Raw genomic sequence first — 26,134 nt, 5'->3', positions numbered from 1 at the left:
TGTGTTTTATAAGATGGCTCGCCATATAAGTCTAAGAAATAAATAAGCAAACATGTTAAGTTGTTGTTGCCTCCCATGCTTTACTGGCTCCTTCAAAAACTGAAAAATGGGACAAGTCGCCCTAATAGGAATTGCTTTCCCCTTTGAAATCTCAGGGGCTCAAACTGGAGTCCTTTCCAGATTCAAAGCAAGTAAAAGGACCACACAACCTAACACTGCCCTTGGCTTGGCTGCTGACTTAAAGAGGGGCAGGCCCAACTTCCCACGTGTTTGGTATATCAATATGGATATGTGGAGCTCCTTCACAGTTCACTGCAAGGTGAAGGGTATGCAGATGGAAAGAAATGATCGCCACATTCATTCCCTCTCCCCAAAACAGGTTTCCAATATAACCACCACAGCAATCTTCAGGACTGCTGAGAGGGGGATGAATTATGGGATTTCCATAAGGATTCCAACTAAACAGAGGTTCCTTAAAAGAAATTTAGCTTTATGAAATTAATTCAAGAGCTGTAAGCAATATTTAAATAATCAGGAATGAGAGACTGCAGAACTCACTGTTTATTTCCAACTTTTCCAGTCAAAACAGTAACTTCAGTCCTTTATTTTTCATTCTTTCATGTTACACAAAAATCCATCATCACTATGAAATTGGTAGAAGTGCTTCCTGCAAGATACACTACTTAAGGTTTACCAGTGAATTACACAGGAAAGTCCTAATGTCTCACATGTATACTAGATCCTAACTCCTAAGCGTATTTATTTGGACATTTAGTTGTTGAAGTAAAAAGGTTTAAAAAAAAGTGGGACTTCCTGATCTTTTCTGTAATTCCAAGGAGGATGCACACTCACCTGATGGAGGAATGCATTCCATAGTGAGGGAAACGAACACCTCCCACCTTCTTACGCGAACCACAAACAGAGAAAATTCAGCATTCTAGCTCTCACTATCCCTTACAATCATATTTTTACTTCCACACAACATGCTTAAATTGGTCTGTTAAAGATCGGCCTTCCCCTGCCTGGCTCCCTCCAGACCTGTTGGACCAACTCCCATTTGATCATGTTAGAGAATTATGCTTCTGGGGGGCACCAGGTTGGAGAAAACCATTATATGTATAAATAGTACACCAAATCAAAAATGTAAAAACTTTTTATAGGCATGCTATCCCCTGAACAGAAGAATCAAATTGCATTGCACATAAAGTATTTGTAACTCCCACTCAAAAGTTTGCCACAATGTGCAAAGTTCAACACCTTTTTTCATACCAGTGTTTTGCCCAGAGTAATGTTTTTTTTTTCCCAGTGAAAGGGACATATATAGGGAGAGCACTTATTCTTTCAGTTGTAAGTGCCCCCCTAAAAGTCACTTCCACTAACAAGCATCTCACACAGTTCTATGAAACATCTATGATATGGGATGTAATCAGTGGGTTTTAGAGGTCAATCTTCTGTGAGTTGCAGTTCCACATACGATTTTCAAATTCTAAAGTGATTCCATTTCAATAAAGCTGAACAACATTCTGCTACAGGCAATTTGAGCCTACCTGAACAAGATCTTAAAATATAGTAAGCTTCATTATGAAGAAACGTAATAAAAGATCTAGGCTCAAATATAAAGATCTATCTCAAACCAATATGCAAAAAGACCATTAGTCCTTGGAAAGTTTAAGTCCTTCATCTGCATCTCTCAGACTAATGAGGCTGAGAATGCTGAAGAGTCTTCAAAACGAAGACAACTAGGAAACAGACACTTCCGCAGAAGAATGCCCATGCGCTTCCAAACTTGTTTCGGGAGGTCTTCCTTTTTGTTAGGTTACATAACCCCAAATGATTTTGGCTTGGCACCTGGGTATCTTACAGGACCACCTGCTCCCCCTCCCTGATGACTTTTAGAAGATGTTAAAAAGTGAGCTCCTTTGGAGAGAGTCCCAGCTGAGCTCATGACTCGCATCTTCTTTTATTATTATTTTTATTCTTGGCCTTCATTTTATTTCTATGATTGTGGCTGAGATGATTTATTGGTTTATGATTTAATTTTTTTTATGTTTAACGTACCTCAGAGGTTTAAATTAATTTTTTGCATCATGGAAGCTGCTGAGAGTTTTTGGATTGCAATGGGATATAAATGTGATCGATCGATCAATCAATCAATCAATCACACAACTATAAGCATCCAAAAAGCTTGGGTCTGGGGTCTCTTTCTCCTTAGTTCTAGTCAGCTGGAATCCTCTGAACTTTGCCCCCCACTTCCCCTTCTTTCTACCTAGATCCTCCCAAGAGTAAGAGGAAAATGCTCAAACTCTTGGGCATTGCTAAGCATCTTTCTGGCTCCATCATACCCAAAGCAGACTGTAAATGACCTCCACACCCCATGCCCCCCAGATCTTCCAGCCACCAAGTTAATTTCTTGGTGCCATAAAAGCTTTTCTCTTCAAGAAATTATGGAGGATGTTCAGATGAAAGACATACTGATGTTCGTAGATAGAATTTAAAAAAATGCTGACCAGCCATTAACAGCTGCCCAAAGGGGATTCTTATTCTGTTTTTAGGCACTGTATTGCACCGGTGTCAGGGTTCATTCAATTATCTCAGCAGACTTCATAGTCACAGGCAATCGCATGAGATGGGAGTTGGATAGATCCCTGAGTTCTAGGTTTTCTTTTGCGAAATACTGGCTCCATAGCCCTTCATAAGCAATATTGATCAGATGGTTCACCACTCACCATTACATGGAACATTCAAACTTTCAGCTCATCTGGCAATTGACAATGCATCACTTCCACCACACAGTTGGCAGTGACAATATTAGTAACGCAACCATCAGCTTTAAACAACCTTTTGGTCCACACCTAAGGGCAAGAGTGGATTCAAAATGGTTTGACAGAAATAGATATGAAATCTAGCACTGGAGAAAAAAAAAATTAAAACACTGAACAAGCATGATCAATAGTCTCTTAAAAGACTGACATATCATTTCATTCTCCAATGAAGATAATAAACACAGTCAGTCCTATCAGTCCAAACAACAACTGGAGCATAATATAAGAGCAAATTTTGACTGAAATATTATTTCAGACCAGAAAGAGAAAGAGCTGCTCCAAGTTTTGATGTGATATAGATAATACACCAGGAACATTATTTTCCATCCAACTTTCCTTACAACGTTCATCCTGAATGACAGTTCTGACAAATTCGTTATGATCAAAATAAAATCTTCTGCTGCTATTGTTAGTGAATGCAACATCATTGTCACAGTGTATGAAATAAGAATACTGGGTAATTTTTGTGCATATTCACAATCATGTAATAGATGGAAAAATAGTTTACAGAAATTAAATTAGTTCTGAACAATCTCTCTCTCTCTCTCTTTCTGGTACTTTTGATCACAGGTATTTCAGCTTTTGACAAATCATATGGATCAGAATAGCTTTTTTTGAATCTCTCAAACGCTCTGAAAGTCCTTCACTGCAGTTTATGTGCAGCTATACTAAGGTGACTGTTAAACCAGAATCAGATAATCAAATGGGAGTGTGGCAAACAAGACAAGTGGCTTTGTGCAATGACCAGCTAACATCCAATGTCAAGTGCTGGTCTGTCTATGCTGCTTTCAGAAAACCAGCTAACACTGTCTGTAGAAGTCAGTATCACCAATGTTAAGATATTCACCTGTTTTACTTTAGACATTAAATATAGGGACTTGGATTCACTTTGAAGGTTACTGGAAACCAGCATTACACTCAAGTTTAAAAAATCAAGACAGCTGTATATTCAGGGGCATACCCACTTTCTCAAGAACTTCATTAGAATATTTTAATTTTTTCTCTTCAAATCATATACAGCAAAAACAGAAAACCGATACATTCTATCTGGAGGTGATAGTTTCCTATTATTTTTACAAGACCTCTTAAAAGTTCCGAATGTCTGACTTGCTCCCCCTCCCATCTCTCAATGTGCAACTGGGTTCTGTAGAGCTGATACTCTTAGAAGGCAGTAGTCAAAGCTAAAGTTGGATATATACAGTGCAGTTGTATAAATAAGGTACTGATATTGCCTCTTTAAACAATTCTCAGAGCCATAATCATCTTTAATTAAAAAAAAAAAAAATCTATCTAAAGAAAATCTTTTCCACTAGAATCTGATTTGGAACTATAGCATACATATACATATATGTTTCATGTATTTTTATTTCTAAGTGTAAAAATATCATTTTTAAAAAGGCTACCTACTGGAAAGAATCAAAGTGAATTGTGGATATATAGTATCGTTTAAACCACATCTGGTTTTTTAATTTTTTTTTTTTTCATATATTAATTCATTGATATATAATGCAATTAAAAAATCTACCAGGTTGTGTCACCCAGCCACCGTGATCCAGAGCTTCTATCTAAGAAGGGAAGTGGAATTAAGCCACACCTTGCAATGGCGTTTCAGTATTTTGATTGTGTGACATAATTCACTGAAACAATACTGATGTGGAACACAAGCACTCTTCCATCCATTTGACTGTTAAGTTAATTAATTCTTTAGGACAGCCACTGGTAAGACATAATCACAAGCTGATTTATCAGTTCCAAGACTTTTCAATAGGTATCTCTGGTGGAACAGTTGTATATCTTGGGTCGAGTTTTAGAACAAAATCCTTAAAATGCTTAGATGCTTCAGTGCCAAATACATCCAATTCTTTTCTGTTCATGACAGCAAATCTAGAAAGGGAAAGATCCAAAATTAATTTAATATATAACTCAGGGAATAAAGCAACATAAAAGAGGATTACGATTAGAGTGGTGTAAGTTAAACTTCTACCAGCAAAGCTTAAGAAATTAAGACTAGGTTGGTTTATCCCACTGAAAAACAATCATGAAATTATATAATTATTAAGGGAACCATATAATCACATATTTATTAAGAGAAATATAATAAACATTCTACTATGTTTATATGCCACTATGGGAAAATGACTATGAAATGTCAAAAATATTTTCAAACAAATCCAGCTAAAATGATCCTTATATTACATCTCAAGTTTATTGTTATATAAATAATAAGTAGAATGTTCAGAGAACATATATTTTATAGTAATTATGGTATTTTTTATTATAGTGTCTGATTGTGTTTGTGAGCCAACTGCAACAAAATTTCATTTTATTATGCACTTGGTGTATAGTGTAATGACCATATAACCTATTCTATTCTATTCTATTCTATTCTATTCTATTCTATTCTATTCTATTCTATTCTAATTCTTTGTTAAAGGCCTTTAAAAGTTTGTACATTCTTTCAGATGTTTGAATTTTTTCCCCAATGACTCAAAGGCATTCTTTTATTAGACTTCTTATGTGAGACCAACAAACTTTCAGTGAGTGTTATCTCTGTTAGCCAGGTAGACCAGAAAAGGCTGCAATCTGAAATACTTTTATTCTGTTTCTCTTTGGGACTAATGAAGGTAAAACTAAACTAACATTGTGGTAAAAATGACACTGTGGAGTCCTTGGTGCTCTCTGAGCCTCGTTGTTTTCTTGCAGACGTTTCGTTGCCTGACTAGGCAACACCTTCAGTGTGAGGAGGGAGTGGGCCTTGCTCTCAGTTTGTATACCGTGGCTTGCCCTGCCAGTGTGGGTGGGGGAGTTGTTCTCTCCTTGGTCGTTCCTTGATTGGACTGTTGTTTAGTGCTTGATCGTTTGTCTGAGTTGGTAGTTCCTTGATTAGGGTACGGTTTACTACTTGATTATTTGTCTGGTGTTAATCCCTGCTTATCTGGATGTTGGTTGCTAGAGAGGATATGTTCTGGGTTTTTTGTTACCTTTTTAGCTTTTTTATTGTCTTTTTTGAATAGTATGTAAATGTTGTTTACCGCTATGTGCCTGTTGATGGCTGAGGTGTCCGAGTGCCAGGCTTCTAGGAATTCCCTAGCGTTTTTGGGTTTAGCTTGGTCTAGGATTCTCACACTCTTTGTCTGACTCACTGCTCTTTTTGGACACAACTACTAATCTTACATAAAGGACAATTCTGTTCATGTAAGCTGTGAAGGAACTTTAAGATTACAAGCAAAGCTAGGAAACTTAAGAGAAAACCCAACCTTCATGTAAGCTGTGCACCCCTAGAATGATTTTATTTTTAAAAAATCGCGTTAATTGACAATCTCATCATTTAACACAAAATTCATTCACAGCAGACTTAAAAAAGAAAGTCTGGCATCCACAACGCTCCTTAGAGAAGTGGACAATTGTAACCACTGAGAGTTACTCACCTTCCTTTTGTTAATCTCAATAGGAATTTCCAGTATGAAGGTCTCAGGTTCTGAACTTCCATCACAGCCTAAAACAAAAACTCTGGCTTTAACTTGGGAATTCCATTCCATTCCATTCCATTTTAATTTTTTAATTTTGTTATAGCTAGCCACTCCATTAGACTCTGGGTGCCTTACAAAACCCCAAAAAACAATTAAAACAGTTAACAAGCAGCTGGGATTAAAACATCCAGAACAATAAACAGCACAAATATGACAGGGGCCCCTCAAATGCATGAACATATACATTAACCCCAGGCCTGAGTCAGGTCTTAAGGCTTCTGGAACCCCAGAAGAATGGGCACTATCCATATTTCTGGGGGGATGATACTCCAGAGGGCAGGGGCTGCAGTAGAAAAGGCATGCTTCCTTGGTCCTTTAAAATAGCAACATCTAATTGAAGGGATCTGGAGTGCACCTGCTCTGTCCAAATGTACCAGGTGGGCAGAAACAATGGGAGATGGACAGTCCTCCAGATAAGCAGGCCCTATGCCGTGAAGCACTTTATAGGTGCACCTTGAATTGCACTCAGAAGCCTACTGGCAACCACTGCAGCTTGCATAGCAGGGGTGACTCATGGGCACAACATGAAATGCCCATTACTGCTTGTGCTGCTGCATTCTGTACCAGCTGTAGCTTCTGGATGGTCTTCAAGGGCAACCCTGTGTAGAGCACATTGCAAAATTCCCATTATGAGGTGACCAAGGCATGAGTGACCATCTGAAGGGAAAAAGCAACACCATCTGCTGTTCTGATTTATTTTATTTATATCCCGCCTTTATTATTTTTATAAATAACTCAAGGCGGTGAACATATCTAATACTCCTTCCTCCTATTTTCCCCACAACAACAACCCTGTGAGGTGGGTTGGGCTGAGAGAGAGGGACTGGCCCAAGGGCACCCAGCCGGCTTTCATGCCTAAGGCGGGACTAGAACTCTCCTACTACGCCTGATTGGCTCTTGGGCTGAGAGGGAGGGACTGGCTCAAGGTCACCCAGCCGGCTTTCATGCCTCAGACTCCAGGTTGGTAATAACAATACTTCTCCCCGCAATTTGCTTTTGGCAAAAGAAAAGTTTCATCAAAAAGACCATGCTCCTTATTTGCATTTCTCAGTCTGGTTCTCTTTAGATCAGTGTTGATGCTGGCTGGGGAATTCTGGGAGTTGAAGTTCTCCCATCTCAAAGTTGTCAAGGTTGAGAAACATTGCTCTAGATGTTCTGTATGACTCCCATATGCCCCCAGGCTAGCACTGCTTTTGACCATGTTGGTGAAGGTTTATGGCAACTGAAGTCTAAGCAAAGCAGGAGGGCACTGGGTTGGGTAAGACACGCTTATACATACAGCTAATCCAAGCATCTTTCACTAAAGATCAACAAACTGGCTTGGCTACAAAGCATTTGCACTATTATGCTAGTACTACTTCTTGGGTGTCAGTTCATATTGTTACTGAATAGAATATACAGAGCTCTTACGTTGGCCATTTCTTCCAAATTCACTGAGATATGCCACCTTGTGATTAATGAGCTGCGCAACATTCAAATATCCAGCTACAATAGTGTGCCAAGTTTTTAGTCCACGGTATGGAATAAGCTCACCCAAGTTGATCGTGCAAACAGACATTGTGGATGCTGCAGTCGTTTGGGCTGTTGGAACACGTCCCCTGCTTTGGCAGGTTTAATAGTCTCTTCTTCTCTAGCAGCATAAAAATACTAACAAACCTACTAATGTGAAATAGAGCAGCTATCATATGAATGAATGACTAGGACAAACTGCCCTATATCCTTTTACTTTAATCAATGAGAATCATTAGACATAAACAAAAGAGCTTCAACCTAAAGAACAAAAACTTACTGCTTGGAAGCAGATGGCTGTGGATACAGCATAGATTATACTGTCTGCATGAGGGAAATAAGGAACCTTTCCAGCTTCAATGCCTTTGAAATACATGGCCTGTAAAATTAAAATAAAAAAAAAATCAAGCAAGCAAGCAAGTGAATGAGTTTCCAGAAAGACCAAGGCTAGGAACAAAAAAAAAAAATAGATAGATGCAGGGAACCAACTCTATGAAGCTTTTTAAAAAGCAGCAGTAGACTCCGTTGGGTATACCCACCAGCACAGGGTTCATTCATAGTTAATGAGGATCACTGATGTGAGTACTTTAGACTGGGGGCTTAATGGTCTTACCTGAGGAGACAAACTCTATGGATCGTAAAATGTATTATTTCACCGATTTCCAAATGTTGGAAAGGTAGCCCTGCATTTAGGGCCCATCCTATTCATTCAGCTGAATGGAACTTCAGGTGACTGCCTGGAATATGGTACTACCCTGACAGCACCTTGTGACCAGGATAATAGCTATGATAGTTAAGGCGAACAACCATAATCAAAGGCAATATTCATGCCAGATATTGGAAACAAGCCATACCTTGGACTTCCTGTGAAGGTCCTTTTTCTATAAGAGATGGGCATTCTAGAGTAGATCCCCCCATGCCCTTCACAGTAAGTCAGACCTGAGAGTATCAGACCCATCCATGCCTTGCATCTGCAAATTGCATCCATGCCCTTTCATGCACACTGGATGAAGAGGATGGGGCAGCCTCAGAAGAATAATGGTTATGGATCATCCTCTTATTTCATACTGAGAGGCAGTCAACTCAGCCTGAAGTAAAGCCACAAAATAGTGCTGCCTTCTGTTTTGCTGACATACATATACACACACCCAACCTTTCTCCCTCCTGCTCTATTTGCACAATAAATGGGCACTCCAAAGATCTCTGGAGCATACTCTCATACATACTAGGCCTCTGCTGAATCCAAAGTGGAACCAAAGTTGATGCCAATGTTGCATGATGCGTGCTCACTTGGAGAGTGAGCTGTAAGGAACAAAATAATACTGGCCAGGAAAAAGTAGAGCTAACATCTGATTAGCAAGCTTCTCAGATTGAGTTAAGTCAGAAGGATGCAGGATAGGAACAAAACACCACTGATGACAGTCTTCCCCAATCTGGCACTCTCCAAATATACTGAAACGATGGGGCTACCAGTTCTTCATCAGCCTCTCTAAGAAGAAATCCTGTAGGCTAGCTAAGGGCTGGATCCTAATATTTTTGAAAGGTGGTTTGAGCAGAACAAACTCATCCAGAAAATATCTGGTTGGGAAGCTTGACCTGGATGAGTTTGTTGATGAAACTAATCCTGCCATTCCGGAGGACAAGATACTCTGACACCACACATGTGCTTACCTCTACTAGTTTGGAAGCCAGGTACATTGAAATAGTTGTACTTCTGTAAAACATCATTGACAATCCTGCCAGGGACCCTGCAGTTAAAAAAAAAAAGTGAATTAGCCCAATTCTTAATACTGAACCACATGAAACTTTACTATAGCAGTCCCCAAATAAATGGAGATAAAGGGAGTCCAGGTGGATTGAAAAAGGGTTATCCAGTTCAGCAACCTGTCTTACCCTTGTGGCCAGCCTGATGCCACTGAGATGCCTGCAAGCTAAATATAAGGGAAATGTCCCTTTCTGACTCTTTCCCCAATGAGCTTTTATACAGAGACACCTTTCCACCATGAACATCTATAAAGAGATCTTGAGATAAAACATATCAGCCTTCCTCTTCTGATTCGCTCCACAGAATCAAGTTGGAGAAGGCCAATATATCACTGTGATGATAAGGAGTCACTTAAAACCTGATGCTCTATCTGTCTACTCCCTTTTTGAAGCCTTTGAAAATTATGTATGGTACATCACATCATCTGTACAGAATGCAACACTTTAATCATGTGCTATGTGAAGAAATGATTCCTTTTGCCTGTCCTAAATCTTTAATCATTAGCTTCACTGGATGAATGCTGATTTTAACACTATGAGAGTAGAGGGAAAAAAGGTACCACAATGATCAACATATCCCCGATCTGTTATTTATCTCATATAATCAAGATTTGTAACTATTTTATCCTAGGTTCCTTCTTCATTTGTTGTAACTATTTTATCTAGGTTCCTTCTTCGTTTTTTTCGTATACTTTCAAGTTCTGGAAAGGGTTCCTTCTGTTCTTACAACCTGTTCTATTATTCTCAGCACAAAAAAACCCTGACTTTTCAATACTGCAAACATTCCGTTCCAGACATGGTCTCCACAGCACATCTGTGTATTATAGTAGCTAATGTAATAACTTATAAAGGCTTCTTCACAATCATTTATGGAGGTACCGCACTATGAAATGCACAAAATTATTCTCCGGCAGGTATCCATAGGCTTTCATTTTGAATCAGAATCCCAGTCTTCGAGAGACATATGGAAGCTACTAACCTTGGGAATCTAAGAGACTGTTGTGAGGAAATGTAGATTTACCTGCAATGAGCGCGTGGACTTCATCATCCAAGTTCCGCACCCATCGCAGGAAACAGCTTGTACCCTGCATTTTCAAGGTAATATCATGGCAACATTATAAGACAACACTGCACAATAGTCTAGTAACAAAGATCCCAATAATATACTTAAAATGTAATCAAGCAAAGAAAACCTGCTGATTATGGCTTCAGCTTTGATGACTATTTAAGAGCTACCCTACTTCTAAAGTAAACATCGTATTTGGGAACATATTAAAAGGTCGTTCAAAAGGATAAAGCTTCAGCCAAAGCCAAAGGGGTAGGGATGTTTGCGTGTGTGAAAATGAATGTATTCTTCCCGTCTAATATAGACTTTATTCGGTTATTTAATAATTAGCAAGCTGTTATCTAAATGTCCTCCTCACACAAAGAAGTCTGTACATTTCTTATCTACTTCCAACTTCCGTTATGGAGAATTTGCTCTCTCATTCCATACATTATACAGGTAGCCAAGGAGGCAATACTCCAGTACTGCAGAATGCAGGCACAGGAGGCTGAAGGTGTCATAATAATACTCCTCCTCCAGTGAAAAAATCTCCTTGAATATAACAAGCTAGCACTTCAAGGAGACAAGCTTAACACAATGCCTACAAAAAGTGTTTTATATGAGGCAGCATTACAAAATTAGAAAGTATTCCCATCATTGATTTCTAGTCTGAAGTTCTACCGTTTCAATCAATCCATTTGCTTAATGGACAGGCTACCAATTTAGATTTCTAAACTTATATACAAGCATGTAGAAAGGAATAACTATTACAAAGCAACTCTTTCACAGTGCACTGGAGCTAGGAAAAGGAAAGGGGGCATATACAGAAAGTGGGACTTGGTTTCACAGTAAACCCATTTATACATTATCCAGATTGATGAGTTGCAATCAAGCAAACTGGTGAACTGCTTAGAGGCATATCCAGCTCATGCCATCTTTTATAGCTACATGAGTGGAAAATTATGTAGGACCCAACACAGCGTTCCCAGCATTCTCAAGTAATACATGAGAGGAAACACTACTGATCTAAAGGAAGTAATTCTTTAGCTTGCAGGTTTCATCTTGTAGGTTTCATTACGAAACTGCTGAAAGATACACCTGTTTGCTTCTTGTTTAAAAAATACTAGGGGTGGTTTATAATAATCATTTAACTAAATTTCAATTCTCCTGAGCCATGATAATACTAACCATTTTTTTAACCATCACAGCTTTTCAAAAGAAGCCTATTCATTTACAGTTCTTGTTTTTCCTTCCTCCTGAGCAATGGGATGTTATAAAGACTAGAATATTCCTGGTAAGGCCAGAGAAAGTGAAATCATGGGGATTTCCACCTTGCCCCTATTAAAGAGGTTATGCACTTCTGTCTGAACCAACCAATTTCCCTCTAATGCTTACTAAAGAGCGCTGGGTCTTTATCCACATTAGGATAAAACAAAGTTGGTTAATGCCAACGTTTTTTTTTCCTTCGAAACTGTTTGCAAATAATATGTTTAACTTATGTTCAAGAGATACCCTGATTCAGGCCCAGGAACAATAAAGGTACTTATTAAGTGTTGCAACAGCAGCAGCTGCCACAGGTGAGGAGCTTAGAATAATTACATTCTAATTTTCCAGCACTTTCGAAACTTACTTTGTATATACTGACAAATGACCCAAGGAAAGCTCCAAGCTGGAAATTTTCTTTGTTGTAGAAGAGTGAGAGCAACCGGGATGGTTTTGTAAACAGATGTCGGAATGCTGATGGGATGCGAAGGCAACACTGGATCAAGTAACCAACACTAAACATCCTAATGAAGCCCTAGAGAAGGTATTAAGAATGTACCATTTAAAGGGAGTGCGAGAAACACATAAGCTTCACGAGAAAACACAGCTTTAATTTCAAGACTTTCATTTTTCATTTTTTATTTCTTCTAGAAGCCACCGATTTGTAACAATGTTTTATTTTCAAAGTTTTCAGGGTACGAGAAAGAACTCCCTATATAATTATTACAGGCTGACATTACTTTTCCTCCAGAAACGTCTGAATGGTACTTGGCTCTTCTCTTTGGGCATCTTCATAAAAATCTTGGGAGGCCAATGAGGCTCAGGGATGCTGACTGATGTACCCAAAGAGATCTTTGAACTGACGCTGTTGTGACTGAATAAAAATCTGAATCCAGGTCACCCCTGTCCCAGTGCAACACAGTGCTCTCCAGACTATTACTCTACAAACATTCAAACTCTTTGGGGAAGAATGAAATTCTTGATTCCCAGCTCAGCTATTTAGTTTTAGGAGGACTTAGGCATTTCCTTTTTTTTTCGAGTAATTTGGGCAGCTCCTCATGGCCTACAACCATGTCGCGTCATATGCATTCGCTGGTAGCACTAAAGATAAAAATGAAAAACAAGAGTGGACCTGAGGATTACTCCACTAACTCATCCCACACCCTTCCTTGGAATCTTAAAAGCACACTATTGTGTTTCCCCCCCTCTTTTGTGAATCAATTTGTCCAAACAAATTAGCCCTATCAGTCAATTCATCTTTGCTTTGCCTTAGTGGAACTGGGGTCTGTTAAGCAGAGGGCTGGTCCCGAATGACAAGCTTAAGAGCATTAGTTTCACTCAAACAGAAAGGCATGACTTCCAAATCTCCTGCTCCTTAGTATCATTCTGGTGGACCAAGCCTCAGCACTCAGTTGTGAAACACAAAGGAAAACATTGTGGTGAGAAAGATCTTATGATCTCCTCACAAAGCCAATATTGTGATGGGAAAAAAAGTATCCAGGAGATTTGGGCAGGCTGGTGCAATATAGGCCATGGGGCGGCGGGAATTTCACCTTTCATTTTGCTAGTGAGCATTCCAAAACGCTGGTCTGGGTAAGCACAAAGCCATCAGTTTGAACACACAAAGACCACAAAGATTAAGTGAAAAAATTCAGAACACTAAGATATTTATGAAAGCAAAGGAACTAGAATTCCAACTATAGCATACTCAACTTTTCAGTTCTTTCAACAACTACTTTGCAAGGGGTCTACTTGAGCAAAAAGATGTGTTGTAAAGCATTCCAGTTAATGTTCATTACAGGCAGTTCTTGCTCAACGGCCACAACTGGGAATGGAATTTCAGTAGCTAAGCGATGTGGTCGTTAAGCGAATCTGACCCAATTTACGACTTTTTTGCTGTGGGCATTAAGCAAACCACGTGGTCGTTAAGTGAATCACAAGGTTCCCCCATTTCAACAACTACTTTCAACAACTACTTTGCAAGGGGTCTACTTGAGCAAAAAGATGTGTTGTAAAGCATTCCAGTTAATGTTCATTACAGGCAGTTCTTGCTCAACGGCCACAACTGGGAATGGAATTTCAGTAGCTAAGCGATGTGGTCGTTAAGCGAATCTGACCCAATTTACGACTTTTTTGCTGTGGGCATTAAGCAAACCACGTGGTCGTTAAGTGAATCACAAGGTTCCCCCATTGATTTCACCTGGTGGAAGCTGGCTGGGAAGGTTGAAAATGGCAGTCACGTGACCATGGGATGCTGCGATGGTTTTAAGTGTGAGGACTGGTCATAAGTTGGTTTCCTCAGTGCCATTGTAAGTCTGAACAACTGCTAAATGAATGGTCATTAAAGGAGGACTACCTATATTTGATTCAATCATTTGTTTCAATATCTAGTTCACTTTCAGGGCTCTGAATAAGTGTACATCCTATTCTCTAAAGCAGACTTTGCAGACCTAGCACCTGCCTTTCAGATCTACAGCTTTCAGAGTAACTGATTATTTATTGTATTTCTTCACAGAATCCCAGTATCTCCTCACCTCATTGGGAACACAGAGAAGCATTTGCTTGAAGTACCTTGGCAGCTAGCAAAGCTGTTTGAGAATGCGGAGGCCTGCCTAAACTGTCATATTTCCTTGGAGTTCAGTACTTTGTAAGTGAGGAGCAGAGGGAACCTGCTTTAAGCAGTGATGTCAGCGAGTAGCAGTAACAATAATGCCATGAAAGGCTGAGGGTGCTAACATGGGTGGGCATGATCATGGATTCATCCATCTGAAGTCACTGCCTGTTTTACCTGTTTATTTTGCCTCCGTATCATTTCCAAGCATACACCACAACCACATTAAGCTTTTCAGTAACCTTAGGTGAATGGTTCTTTCGACTTCCACCGATGTGCTAGATTAGCATTTTTCAAACTTGGCAACTTTAAGATGTGTGGACTTCAACTCCTTGAATTGCTAGCTGGGGAATCCTAGGAGTTGAAGTCCACACATCTTAAAGCTGCCAATCTGAAAAACACTGTAGAGTTTTGCTGTCCTCTTTCCAATGGGCTACCATTCTGAGCATTTCTTTTAGTCTTCAAGCAATGTGAATCTTGCGAATCTGCAGGAGTCCTTTGTAAGGCTGTCAAATCAGATTTCTAAATCCTTCTCTCTCACACACAAACTAGCGTCAACATGGCTGGGCTGAGCAAGCATGGTACATCTTATCTGAAAGCAGACAGCTCCAGATGACTCAAGCTACTAAACTGAGCCAAACCACACAGTGAAGGAAAAGGCAAAACAACTCCAGGGTCACTAACCTCTAGGAAAATTCCTTTCTGACCCCACATACAGATTGTGAAAACAGTTTAAATAAATTAATATTTTTGCAGAGTTCATTTCCCTTCCCATCTAAACTAGATGACCATGAATTCATTCAGAATATATATACTGTAAGTCCTATCCAATCTAATGTAACTAGCATGCAATTAAAGGTTTAGAACCTGGGTATTTTGGGTGCCATCAGCTGTCTCTGCTGATTGTGTCTAGCTGCTTTGATTTCTTTGATTAATAGCATGCTTCTCTAGCTGAGACATCTGAAATGGCTGGCAGGAAGGGACTGATTGCCTTCTACAGTTCCATGACCAAGAGATTTAACGTACTTTTCTCTTCTGGCATTAGAAAAATGCAATGTGTTGGTTAGATGCAGTTGCTAGAAGTGAACAAAACAATACAAACCACATTTTTTTCAGTCAACCAAATTTAATCTATCTAAAATGCTATTTATTTTGTTGTAGTAACTAGAATAATAAAAATTTCTCTGTAATTAAAGATAGGAAAGGGAGCAGTTGTAGGTTGCCCCACTTTGTTCACTCATGAAAGAGGAAATGCCAGAAAAATGCAATGCATAAGGAAGTATGGTGATGGTAAGGCAAGCTGTTTGGCAGAAAGGAAAGCTATGACAGATAAGAAAAACTGCTAGTAGCTGTCCTTTCCAGAATAAAGAGACAATTGTTTTATTAAGAAAATAAAACCACATCAGCCTTTCCTTAACAAACAGCTGCTGCTAATTCTGTCCAAAGACCTCCTTAGAAAAAGATGAGAATTGCTTGTCATCCTGTAAAAATCTCAATCCACAAGTTTCAGACCAGAAGGAAATGACCTAAAGAACTGAATTTTGTCTCAGCTTAATTAATACAAAATATGAACAGTTAAATCCAGACCGGCCAACATTGCCAGGATTCAGTTTGGCTTCAGTTCTCTAACATATTATCAAGAAACAGCAGCAGTTGCACAACAGAGCAGGACAGAGAGGTTTCCTTTTAAGCACCCCACTTTCAAATCAAGATAGGCAACTTGTGGCACTTCAGATGTGTTTGAACCACAGCTCCTAGGATCTCAAGGAAGTAAAAATTAAAAACAACTCCAAGGAAAGAGAAGATTTTTCTTCTAAAGAAAAAAAGGGAGGTTGCCAATGATCCTGGAGGCAATTGGCAGGACTGTAGGGACACCAGCCTACAAAGGAATCATGACTTCAAAGGACAACTATCAGGTGTGGTCTCCACAATCACGGACAAAGAAGGACTATCCAGTTTCCAGCTAATATGGAAATTTTAACCCCGTACTTCACAGCTCTTTCATTCAGACTAACAAGAAATGTGTACAAACAGATGAATGTCTGATGACATCACCAGCTAGAAAACTGGCACAGGCTTCTTAAGAACTCAAAGTTCACCAGTCCTGTTACAATCAGATTAGCAGTAAAGTTTATCAGACAAAACTGTGGTGGATAAAGGCAATCCAAGTCTTGTGGGCATCATGATGTACATAAACTCCAGAATCAATGACTGGGGAAAACGAAGAGTAGACTATTGCTCTCTTGTCCTGCTCAGGATTTCCCACAGGGCCTGGCTGATTATTGTGAGAAACGGAACATGGGCCTCATCTACAATGACCCTTTCTATTTCTTGACTTTGAAGGAGGTTGTTTTCTATTTTTAAACAGAGCATTTAAAAAATCTTGATGATTCATTTATAGTGCTGATTACTGTGTATTATTTTACAGGGCCACGGTACAAGAATTTTGGGTGTGATTAAACAGGCTAGTGTGTGCTGGTAGCAATGATAGAAGTCATTGCTGAAAATATGCCTGTGCAATGAAATTTAAGCCCATGAAGATAGTTCAAGTGAAAGGCCTGGTGTCTTACATGAGACTTAAAACAGACCACTGTGAAGAAAGTCAATGCATAAGTCACAACTAAAGCTAAGCAACAACAGCCTCTTGTGTTGATTATTAGTAGTCTGGATTGTGTTGGCAATTAGCTGGCTGTAATCTGCTGTAAGAGCTGACACATGGAAAGTAGAAGAGACTCGCTCAGCACAAAACTCAACAATCACACTGTGTCAAAATATGCAAACTACTGAGCTGCATCTTGTCTTTCATATGCTGGTTTTTCATACCCACTGCTGAAAAGCCAAACCAATTAACTCTGAATGGAAGAAATAACATTGCAAATAAAACAGGTGCCCACAAAGCCAGTTTGCCCAATGAATGTTACTTTCAAAATCCAAATTTGAAATCTGACGGAGTCCCACCAAAGCAAGTAGAAGCAGGTGTTCCCACCTGTCCCAGCCAAATTCCAGCCAAAACAATTTCCCTGCAGAGTTATGGAAAGAAAACACATACTAATCACATTCTGGGGGAGGATAATTTATACCCATGGACAACGACTGCTCTTCATGTCGGCAACAACTGTGGATTTTCTCCCATTATCCTTAAACTAAATTCACAGACTGGCTTCAAAAAAAAAAAAAAAAGATTGCCCCAATGCACCAGAGAGACACAGCTGTATGGATGATGCTACTCGAGCTGCTGAGCACAGCACATTCCCAATATTTGAGTCAATTGGGGGGCTGGTTGCAAGTGGGATCTGTTACATGCTTTCTGGGCATAATTAAATTAATCAAGACACTCAAGACCTTGCTTTTCACTCACTTTAAAAGCTCACCATAGACACTACTGGAACATTACTTCCACTTGCAAGGCAACAGCAGCGACCAAGGAAAGAGACACTTGTTAAAGCAAGGCTCTTTTGAAGATGCTTGTTCAAGGAGGTTGGTCATGAAGAAGAAAATGTTCTAACTGGATTTTCAGAAGCAGCTGTTCAGAAGTTCATTGCATCTGCTAGTGTATACCGCCTGATGCTTTTCTTCAAAAATACAATTACCGAAATTGCTAAGAGTCCAGTATTTTCTCCACTACAACAGTTAAGCAAATGCCTCAAAGCACTCATGAACAAGGTTTGGAAACCTTTCTGTTTGTCTTGTGACTATACCATTATTATGAGGGTAACACCTCTCTATGTACAGATTCTACCCAACTTAAACTTCTTAGAGATTGAAGAACCTCTTGGAGGAAAAACTTAAAAAGAGGATGAAGCAGCTCTTGGAAGAAGGAATTCTTTGGAAAGGCATCACTAAAAGACACCCAGAACTATAAAATGTAAGATAGGCACCCAGACCCAAACTCTTTATTGCAATTCAATTCATCCACACCTTTCAGCACCTATGGGCTGTTCTAACCTTACTACAGCAATAACTTACTTAAGTTGCATGTTGTTTTAGAAAAATAAGCAGCTAACATACAAATGGATCAGATTTTCATCTAAAACAAAGAGAAAGTAAACAGAATACAAAAGGGCAATAGAGACAACATTGATTTTTATCTGTGTGCACATCTGGTGCCTTACACATCAACTCACCTCAACCCAGTGTCATCCATATATGCTGCACAACAAGCCCCACTCAGGACCATGGGAGTTGCAGACAGCTGTTAGAGATCTTGTTGTGAATTTACCCAATCTGATTATCATACAAGGGGCAGTTTTATGCTATATGCTCTGCCCACATGCTGCAGGTGACACCCAGCAAACATACCAAGATGAGAGTTACACACCACAGTTTGATTAACTGTGGTATATTGCACAGCTTGCATTTGGTGGGCTTTCTGCAACACACTGAACCACACTCCAGGAGTTCATACATTGTTCTGCCTGGGACCCATATGTCCATTTTTAATTGGTCTCTATGGGTCTCAGGAGGCATTATGGTGACGCAGTTATCTCACTAACGGTAGAGCAGAATTTTTTCAGCCTTTTCGTCAGTTTCTGGAATTAAGGTGCAAAGTATGAAGCATTTATTGGGGGCAATAATAACTGGAAAATCATGCCACTGGAAACTGGTGCCTAGGGATATTAATGGCACAAAGAAGACAAGAGGACTTCATGTGCCCTGTGAATTGACTTCCTCTGCCATAAACTATGGTTTACTAATTACAATTGCAAGGTGCACATAACCTGCTGTGCCAAAAGAACACACATCACACTGTGGTTTAAGAGATTATCTGGGAAGTACAATGTATAACTAAAATTCATTCTAGGTCACCACTCCCATTTCTAGACCACACACTAAGGACCTAGAGCAGGAACATCTTTATTGCAACTTTCATCAGCTTCTTTTATTTGCATGTTAATTTTTAGACAACTATCTGTGAACAGAAGGGCTAGTGGTGACTCACTTTAATGCAATATGAGATGCAATTATCTTCGTAGTGTTTACAGCATCTGTGCCTTGGCCCATTTTTGCATCTGAAAAAGTAAACAAAACAGTGTTGACTCTCTAGCTTTCTTTTGCACTCCACAGGTATACAGTATGAATATACAAAGTATTCTCCTACCAGTCCTTCATTATTTGTATTTATCAAGGGTTTACTTACGATGCTTAAATGTAGATAAGTGAGACAAGTTTTGAAAATGTTCTGTAACTTATACAAATAAAGGCAAAAGCTTTATTCTAGAGATAAGATAATCCCACAATGGGATGTCACTGGGAAACCCACGCACAGGACACAAGAAAAGCAGCATCCTTTCTTCCAGTTCTCCAGTAATTGACATTAAGAACTATATTGCCTCCAGTACTGGTAGTACTGGATAAACCTAACAAAAGGAGCTATTAAATTCAAATCCTTCACAAATTAGTTTAATTAGTTTATAAGCAAGCCAGTGACTATCACTACACTCTCTTATAATGAGCCACTTTCTAGTTATTTATGTATTTATTTACTTACTTTCTAATTATACTTTCTGATAACAATCCTGTGTCATAAAACTATAGTTTCAGCCTTATCACTAACTCCAACTTCAATTCCTTGTCTTGAAAAAAAAAATAGCAGTGCAAGAATGTATGAATTCTTGTGTTCATTTTGCCGAAGAAGAAAGGGCTGAGACCTCCTCCTGCCTTTACTTGGATATCAGAACCTTGTCACAAACCATACAATGGCACCAGCCTGGACAGAAAAAGTTCAATGACATCTAATAGCTGCACTCTAAAGGCCACTGAACTCCCATCTCCATTTCTAGAATAATTGTATGGAAAAAAAAAAGGGTCCCATCAGCTGAGTAATCTGCAGGTAGCCAGGAATGTGTTTGGCAGCATCATACACCTGGTTGGGGAAATATCCCAGAAAGAGAGCACACAGCTGAATATTTGTCTTTCCAGATCCAGCAGAGAGTCTGTACAGCCTGCCAAATGTATATTCTTCCAAACTCACAGGACCTCACTTTCCATGAGCGTTATAACTGTGCAAACCCTACTGTCATGTGGGATTCCAACAGTTTTATGGCAGGCAGAGAATTTGAAAATGATAAATACTTCAGGGAGGGATGTCCAGTTGTTAGACAACTGGAATTACAAGTAAATCAATTTGATACTGGTTTTAGGAATTAAATTTTCTTGTACTCAAGTATTTGTGATTGGAGCACAAAACAACATTACTCAATCTTCTTACTGTGCCAAATAGCTTTGGAAGCTTTGAATTATGTGCTGCAAAAGTATATTAGTCATAAATCATCCGTTAGGTCAGTTTGTGTAGCAAAAATGGTAATGAGGATGTGATCAAGTTACAGACATTTAGACTTAGCTATATCTGAAAGGAAACATATGGGAGAGAAATATGATAGAGGATTAGGATTAAGAACTCAATGGTTTTTTGGACATGTGCAAGTGGGACATTAGAAATACCAAAGGAGGTTCATTCACCTTGTTTGCTGATTGTTCAGGCCTTTTTTTTTTTCCCCTAAGGCCTGCAGTGAGAGGTTTTTTTGATGGAGCTACTGACTGGGTATTGATAGCTTTTTGTTATGCTTTGTGTGACTCTGTTGAATTAAAGTACAAGTTTCCTGGATTATTAAAGTACAATATCCAGGATTAATCCAAACATATACCGAACTGAGCTCTGGAGAACTGGGTCTCTTTTTATTTCTTGTACTTCACAGGGTCATTCACTCAAGGAAATATACCATGAAAATCTTTACATTACTCATATGGCAGGCACCAGGAATCTTGAGAATTCAGACAGTAAAATATATCTGACGTATTTTCTCTTCTGCTATGGAAACCAGCAAGAATAAGACATTACTGGCCAGTCCTCCACTCTACTTCAGAGCCAGTTGTGCAGTTTATAGAAGACCAAATGGGTCCTTTTAACTAAAAGACCTAACTTAAAATCTAACTTTCCATCTAAAACCAAAGAAGCTATTCAGCATCTAAATCAATGATTGATGTCAATGGACAAATGAAGGGGAAGGAATTAAAACTTAATCCAAGGAACAAAGATTCCATTTGTTTTGGGTAGGATTATAAATTTGGAGATGGCTCCTAGATTTAATCCTGAACCTAGATGCCAAAGTTCTGGCTGTGGAGGTAGAGGTATTCATAGTTTGGAGAAGTATGCCAGCTGTGCCCATTCTCAGAGATCTGTTCTGGCAATGATGACCCATGACTGAACTATATTGGAATTGGTCTATAATAGTTCTATATTAGTTCTATATTAGTTCTATATTATATTATATTATATTAATTATATTAATTATATTATATTATATTATATTATATTATATTATATTATATTATATTATATTATTATATTATATTACTATAATAGTGGGAGTACTTTTAAAGAAGTGTTAGAAAATTTTTAGCCAGCCCAGAATGTACTTGACAAACTTTTGACTGGGATCAGTTCTAGGGAGAATGTGATTTCCTGAGTACAGCAGTTTCATTACCTAGCATTTGCTGATATAATTGGAAGTGTTGATGGTAACCTAAAGTCTGACTTGGAGCTGGGTGATTCTATCACAGTCTTGAGTCTTGATGAGCCTAACTGGGTTTAAGACTCTTGGGAGTGACTCCTCTCTCTGCCCGGCCATCTTCAGAGCCCCATTTGATGGGCATGTGAGACCAAAGCTATTTGATGAAATTCCATGCCAAAAAAGGCCACATTAGTATTAGATTTGTTGATCTTCTACCACCTGGCAAGATCACCTTTTGGTTTTAAAGATCACTTGGTTGATGTAGGTTTCACTATGGATTTGTATTTATTTCTTCTTTGTGAACATGTTTAATATTTAATTATAACTATATAGTTTATCTTGTATTTTTTTTCTTGTTAACTTTTTTGTGTACCGTTTATAATAGAAAGGTTAGCTGTGAATAACCTGCTTGCTTCCTGCAACCAGCTGCCACTTTTATTAATTAAAACATTTAGTGATTATTTCTCAGCGTTTAAGGCAGTTCATTATATTCTAGCTTCCCAATACAATCAAGTATAAAACAAAACTGCAAAAAGGAATTGTAAAAGCAATTTAAAAACAACATGTGATCTTTTCAGGCATTACTACTGAAAAACAGGAAATCAAGAAATTGTTCATGTGCACGAACAGTCACTACTTGCTCTAAAGAAGGCAATGCTTGCTAGACATTTGTGAAGTAAGTATGAATAAATGGAAAGATGTAAATATGCATAGAATGTGTTCCTGTGTAAGAGAGACAGGGAGAGGTGTGTATACAACTCAGGTAATCAGCACAAATATTGGGGTCAGTATAAAAAACAGGCAGTGCAAAGTTACAATTTACACAAGGCGAAGTACACATAAAAACAGACATTACAAAGAATAAACGTTTTGCACTCACATATTGTCCACCAATTTCTTTGTTGCAGCAATAAAATTCATTTGTTGTGTTATTTCTTTGCAGTGTTTTATTTTTCTCTCTTTCTTTAGAAAAGCTCCTTCTGGTGTATATGAATGGGTGGGAATTTCTTCTTTCCCTACAATGAATCTGGTAAGAAAACACAAACACATTTATTAGCTACCTGAGTTCCACTGCCTTTTAAAACACGTAATGCAATTGCTTCTCATACAAGACAGGATTTGTTCTTTATTCATTCAGTCGCTTCCGCCTCTTCGTGACTTCATGGACCAGCCCACGCCAGAGCCTCCTGTCGGTCGTCAACACCCCCAGCTCCCCCAGGGACGAGTCTAGAATGTCATACATCCATCTTGCCCTTGGTTGGCCCCTCTTCCTTTTGCCCTCCACTCTCCCTAGCATCATCTTCTTCTCCAGGGTGTCCTGTCTTCTCATTATGTGACCAAAGTATTTCACTTTTGCCTTTAATATCATTCCCTCAAGTGAGCAGTCTGGCTTTATTTCCTGGAGGATGGACTGGTTTGATCTTCTTGCAGTCCAAGGCACTCTCAGAATTTTCCTCCAACACCACAGTTCCAAAGCATCGATCTTCCTTCTCTCAGCCTTCCTTATGGTCCAGCTCTCGCAGCCATACGTTACTACTGGGAATACCATTGCTTTAACTATGCGGACCTTTGTTGTCAGTGTGATGTCTCTGCTCTTAACTATTTTATTGAGATTTTTCATTGCTCTCCTCCCAAGAATTAAACATCTTCTGATTTTCTGGCTGCAGTCAGCATCTGCAGTAATCTTTGCACCTAGAAATACAAAGTCTTTCACTGCTTCTACATTTTCTCCCTCTATTTGCCAGTTATCAATCAAGCTGGTTGCCATAATCTTGGCTTTTTTGAGGTTTAGCTGCAAGCCAGCTTTTGCACTTCCTTCTTTCACCTTCATCATAAGGCTCCTCAGTTCCTCTTCACTTTCAGCCATCAAAGTGGTATCATCTGCATATCTGAGATTGTTAATGTTTCTTCCAGCGATTTTAACCCCAGCCTTGGATTCCTCAAGCCCAGCATGTCGCATGATGTGTTCTGTGTACAAGTTGAGTAGGTAGGGTGAGAGTATACAACCCTGCCGTACTCCTTTCCCAATCTTAAACCAGTCCGTTGTTCTGTGGTCTGTTCTTACTGTTGCTACTTGGTCGTTATACAGATTCCTCAGGAGGCAGACAAGATTACTTGGTATCTCCATACTACCAAGAACTTGCCACAATTTGTTATGGTCCACACAAGCAAGGAGTAGTCTATTATTATTATTATTATTATTGCCACAATTTGTTATGGTCCACACAGTCAAAGGCTTTAGAATAGTCAATAAAACAGAAATAGATGTTTTTTCTGAAACTCCCTGGCTTTTTCCATTATCCAGCGGATATTGGCAATTTGGTCCCTAGTTCCTCTGCCTTTTCTAAACCTAGCTTGTACATCTGGCAACAAGACAGGATACTTACAGTTTAAAACTTTTATGGCAAGGTTTTTAAGATATTAGCTTACTGCCTAGCTTGTTAGATTTACATAGTTATGGCATTCTGAAATGATGTGTTATTTTTTTAAAAAACAGGGAACCCTGCTCGTTATTACAAGATTTAATATTCTATTGTAATGTGTCACTGATAAATCGAGGAGAGTTTGGAAAGTAAAAACAGAATGCATTTCTCTATACATGAAACATACATACATACATTTTCTTCCTAGCATTTTTCCTGCAGGTGCAGGATCCGCTTTTTTCCAATCAAACGAACGTTGATCTGTTGGTTGCGACAGGAATTAACTGACCGGCTTGTTGCCCGAGCCTGACATTGTGGGCTGAGAGAGAGTGACTGGCCCAAAGTCACCCAGCTGGCTCTCATGCCTAAGATAGGACTAGAGCTCACCATCTCCTGGTTTCTAGTCTGCCTTAACCACTACACCAAACTGGCTCTCTCTATATGAAATGGATACAAATACTAATTTCTATTTTGTTTAATCACATTTGTGTGGAGTCATAACTTTAAATAGTGTGGCTGTCCAATATGGGAATGAGGTAACCAAGAGAAGATGAGTAGCCAGAACATAGTAATGAAATTCTGGACTTGTAGCCCTCTCCTACAAAATATCGATGAAAAGAAATCCCCAAAAGGGATATCCATTGTCTTTTGAAAATTTAGGAACAGCCTGGGCACCATCATTTGAGAAGAAACTTAAATTCATATGTTTTGCATACCACCTTATTTCCCCCTGTTTGAGGCAAGGATCCACAATCTTGTTTGGACTGAGGATTCCACTTGTTCTCTAAGTGCAGTGACACAAAGGCAATCCAAAAAAATACACACAACTGGAAAACTAAAGCTGATTTCATTTAATTTAAACCCGATTAACATTACACTGAGGCACCGGGCTAGAAACTAGGAAGCCATGAGTTCTAGTCCCACCTTAGGCACAATGACAGCTGGGTGACCTTGGGCCAGTCACTTTCTCTCAGCCCTAAGGAGGAGGCAATGGCAAACCACTCCCAAAAAACCTGCCAAGAAAACCGCAGGGAGTTGTCCAGGCAGTCTCCGAGAATCGGACATGACTGAACAGATATCTATCTATCTATCTATCTATCTATCTATCTATCTATCTATCTATCTATCTATCATTACATTAAGTAAATACAACTGCTACGCCTAACCATGTCTTCAGAGGCTTTCTCACCTGATGACATTCGCATTACAATTCAACGACAACTTTTGTCAGGGCTCTGATTCTCCATTTCTGGATGGCCACATTCTGCCCTGGGGTTGTTGGTTGTGCATCCCAGATTTAAATTCGCACAAAATTTCACTCTATCTAGGTTGATCAGGCTACAAAGAAGGGACTTGTTTGGGTTCACTTACTTTAGTGCTGAGAATGTAAATCCTTTCAAACCATCCTTGCTTCTGAAATAAAAATCACATATTCAAAGTTATGAGTAACCAAGAACAACCTCACCATAGAGACAATTTCCAACATCACAGCCTTACAACTTATTTCTCACAGACTTCCAGTCAGTCAGCTTAGGACAGTGTTTCTCAACCTTGGCCACTTGAAGCTGTGTGGACTTTCAACTCCCAGAATTCCCCAGCCAGCATGCTAGGGAGTTCTGGGAGTTGAAGTCCACACAGCTTCAAGTGGCCAAGGTT

The 26,134-nt window shown here is 39.1% G+C and overlaps 1 protein-coding gene across 1 annotated transcript in view; it reads right to left on the bottom strand.

Annotated features, from left to right (window-relative positions):
- Positions 1–3,803: 3,803 nt before the first annotated feature.
- TMEM135 (transmembrane protein 135) overlaps positions 3,804–26,134 on the bottom strand; it is a 175,627-nt gene continuing 153,296 nt past the window's right edge. The window contains exons 7-15 of the mRNA XM_063305905.1: positions 25,850–25,891; positions 22,936–23,082; positions 19,484–19,553; positions 12,301–12,468; positions 10,647–10,710; positions 9,533–9,609; positions 8,142–8,240; positions 6,251–6,318; positions 3,804–4,706 (exon numbers count right to left, since the gene is read on the bottom strand). Coding sequence (XP_063161975.1) covers positions 4,568–4,706; positions 6,251–6,318; positions 8,142–8,240; positions 9,533–9,609; positions 10,647–10,710; positions 12,301–12,468; positions 19,484–19,553; positions 22,936–23,082; positions 25,850–25,891 — 874 coding nt within the window. The 3' untranslated portion in view covers positions 3,804–4,567. The remainder of the gene's footprint in view (positions 4,707–6,250; positions 6,319–8,141; positions 8,241–9,532; positions 9,610–10,646; positions 10,711–12,300; positions 12,469–19,483; positions 19,554–22,935; positions 23,083–25,849; positions 25,892–26,134) is intronic.

This window comes from Candoia aspera, chromosome 5, assembly GCF_035149785.1.
Source record: "Candoia aspera isolate rCanAsp1 chromosome 5, rCanAsp1.hap2, whole genome shotgun sequence".
Lineage (NCBI taxonomy): Eukaryota > Metazoa > Chordata > Lepidosauria > Squamata > Boidae > Candoia > Candoia aspera.
The sequence above is the reverse complement of the archived record's forward strand: the minus strand, read 5'-3'. Positions and strand labels throughout refer to the sequence as shown.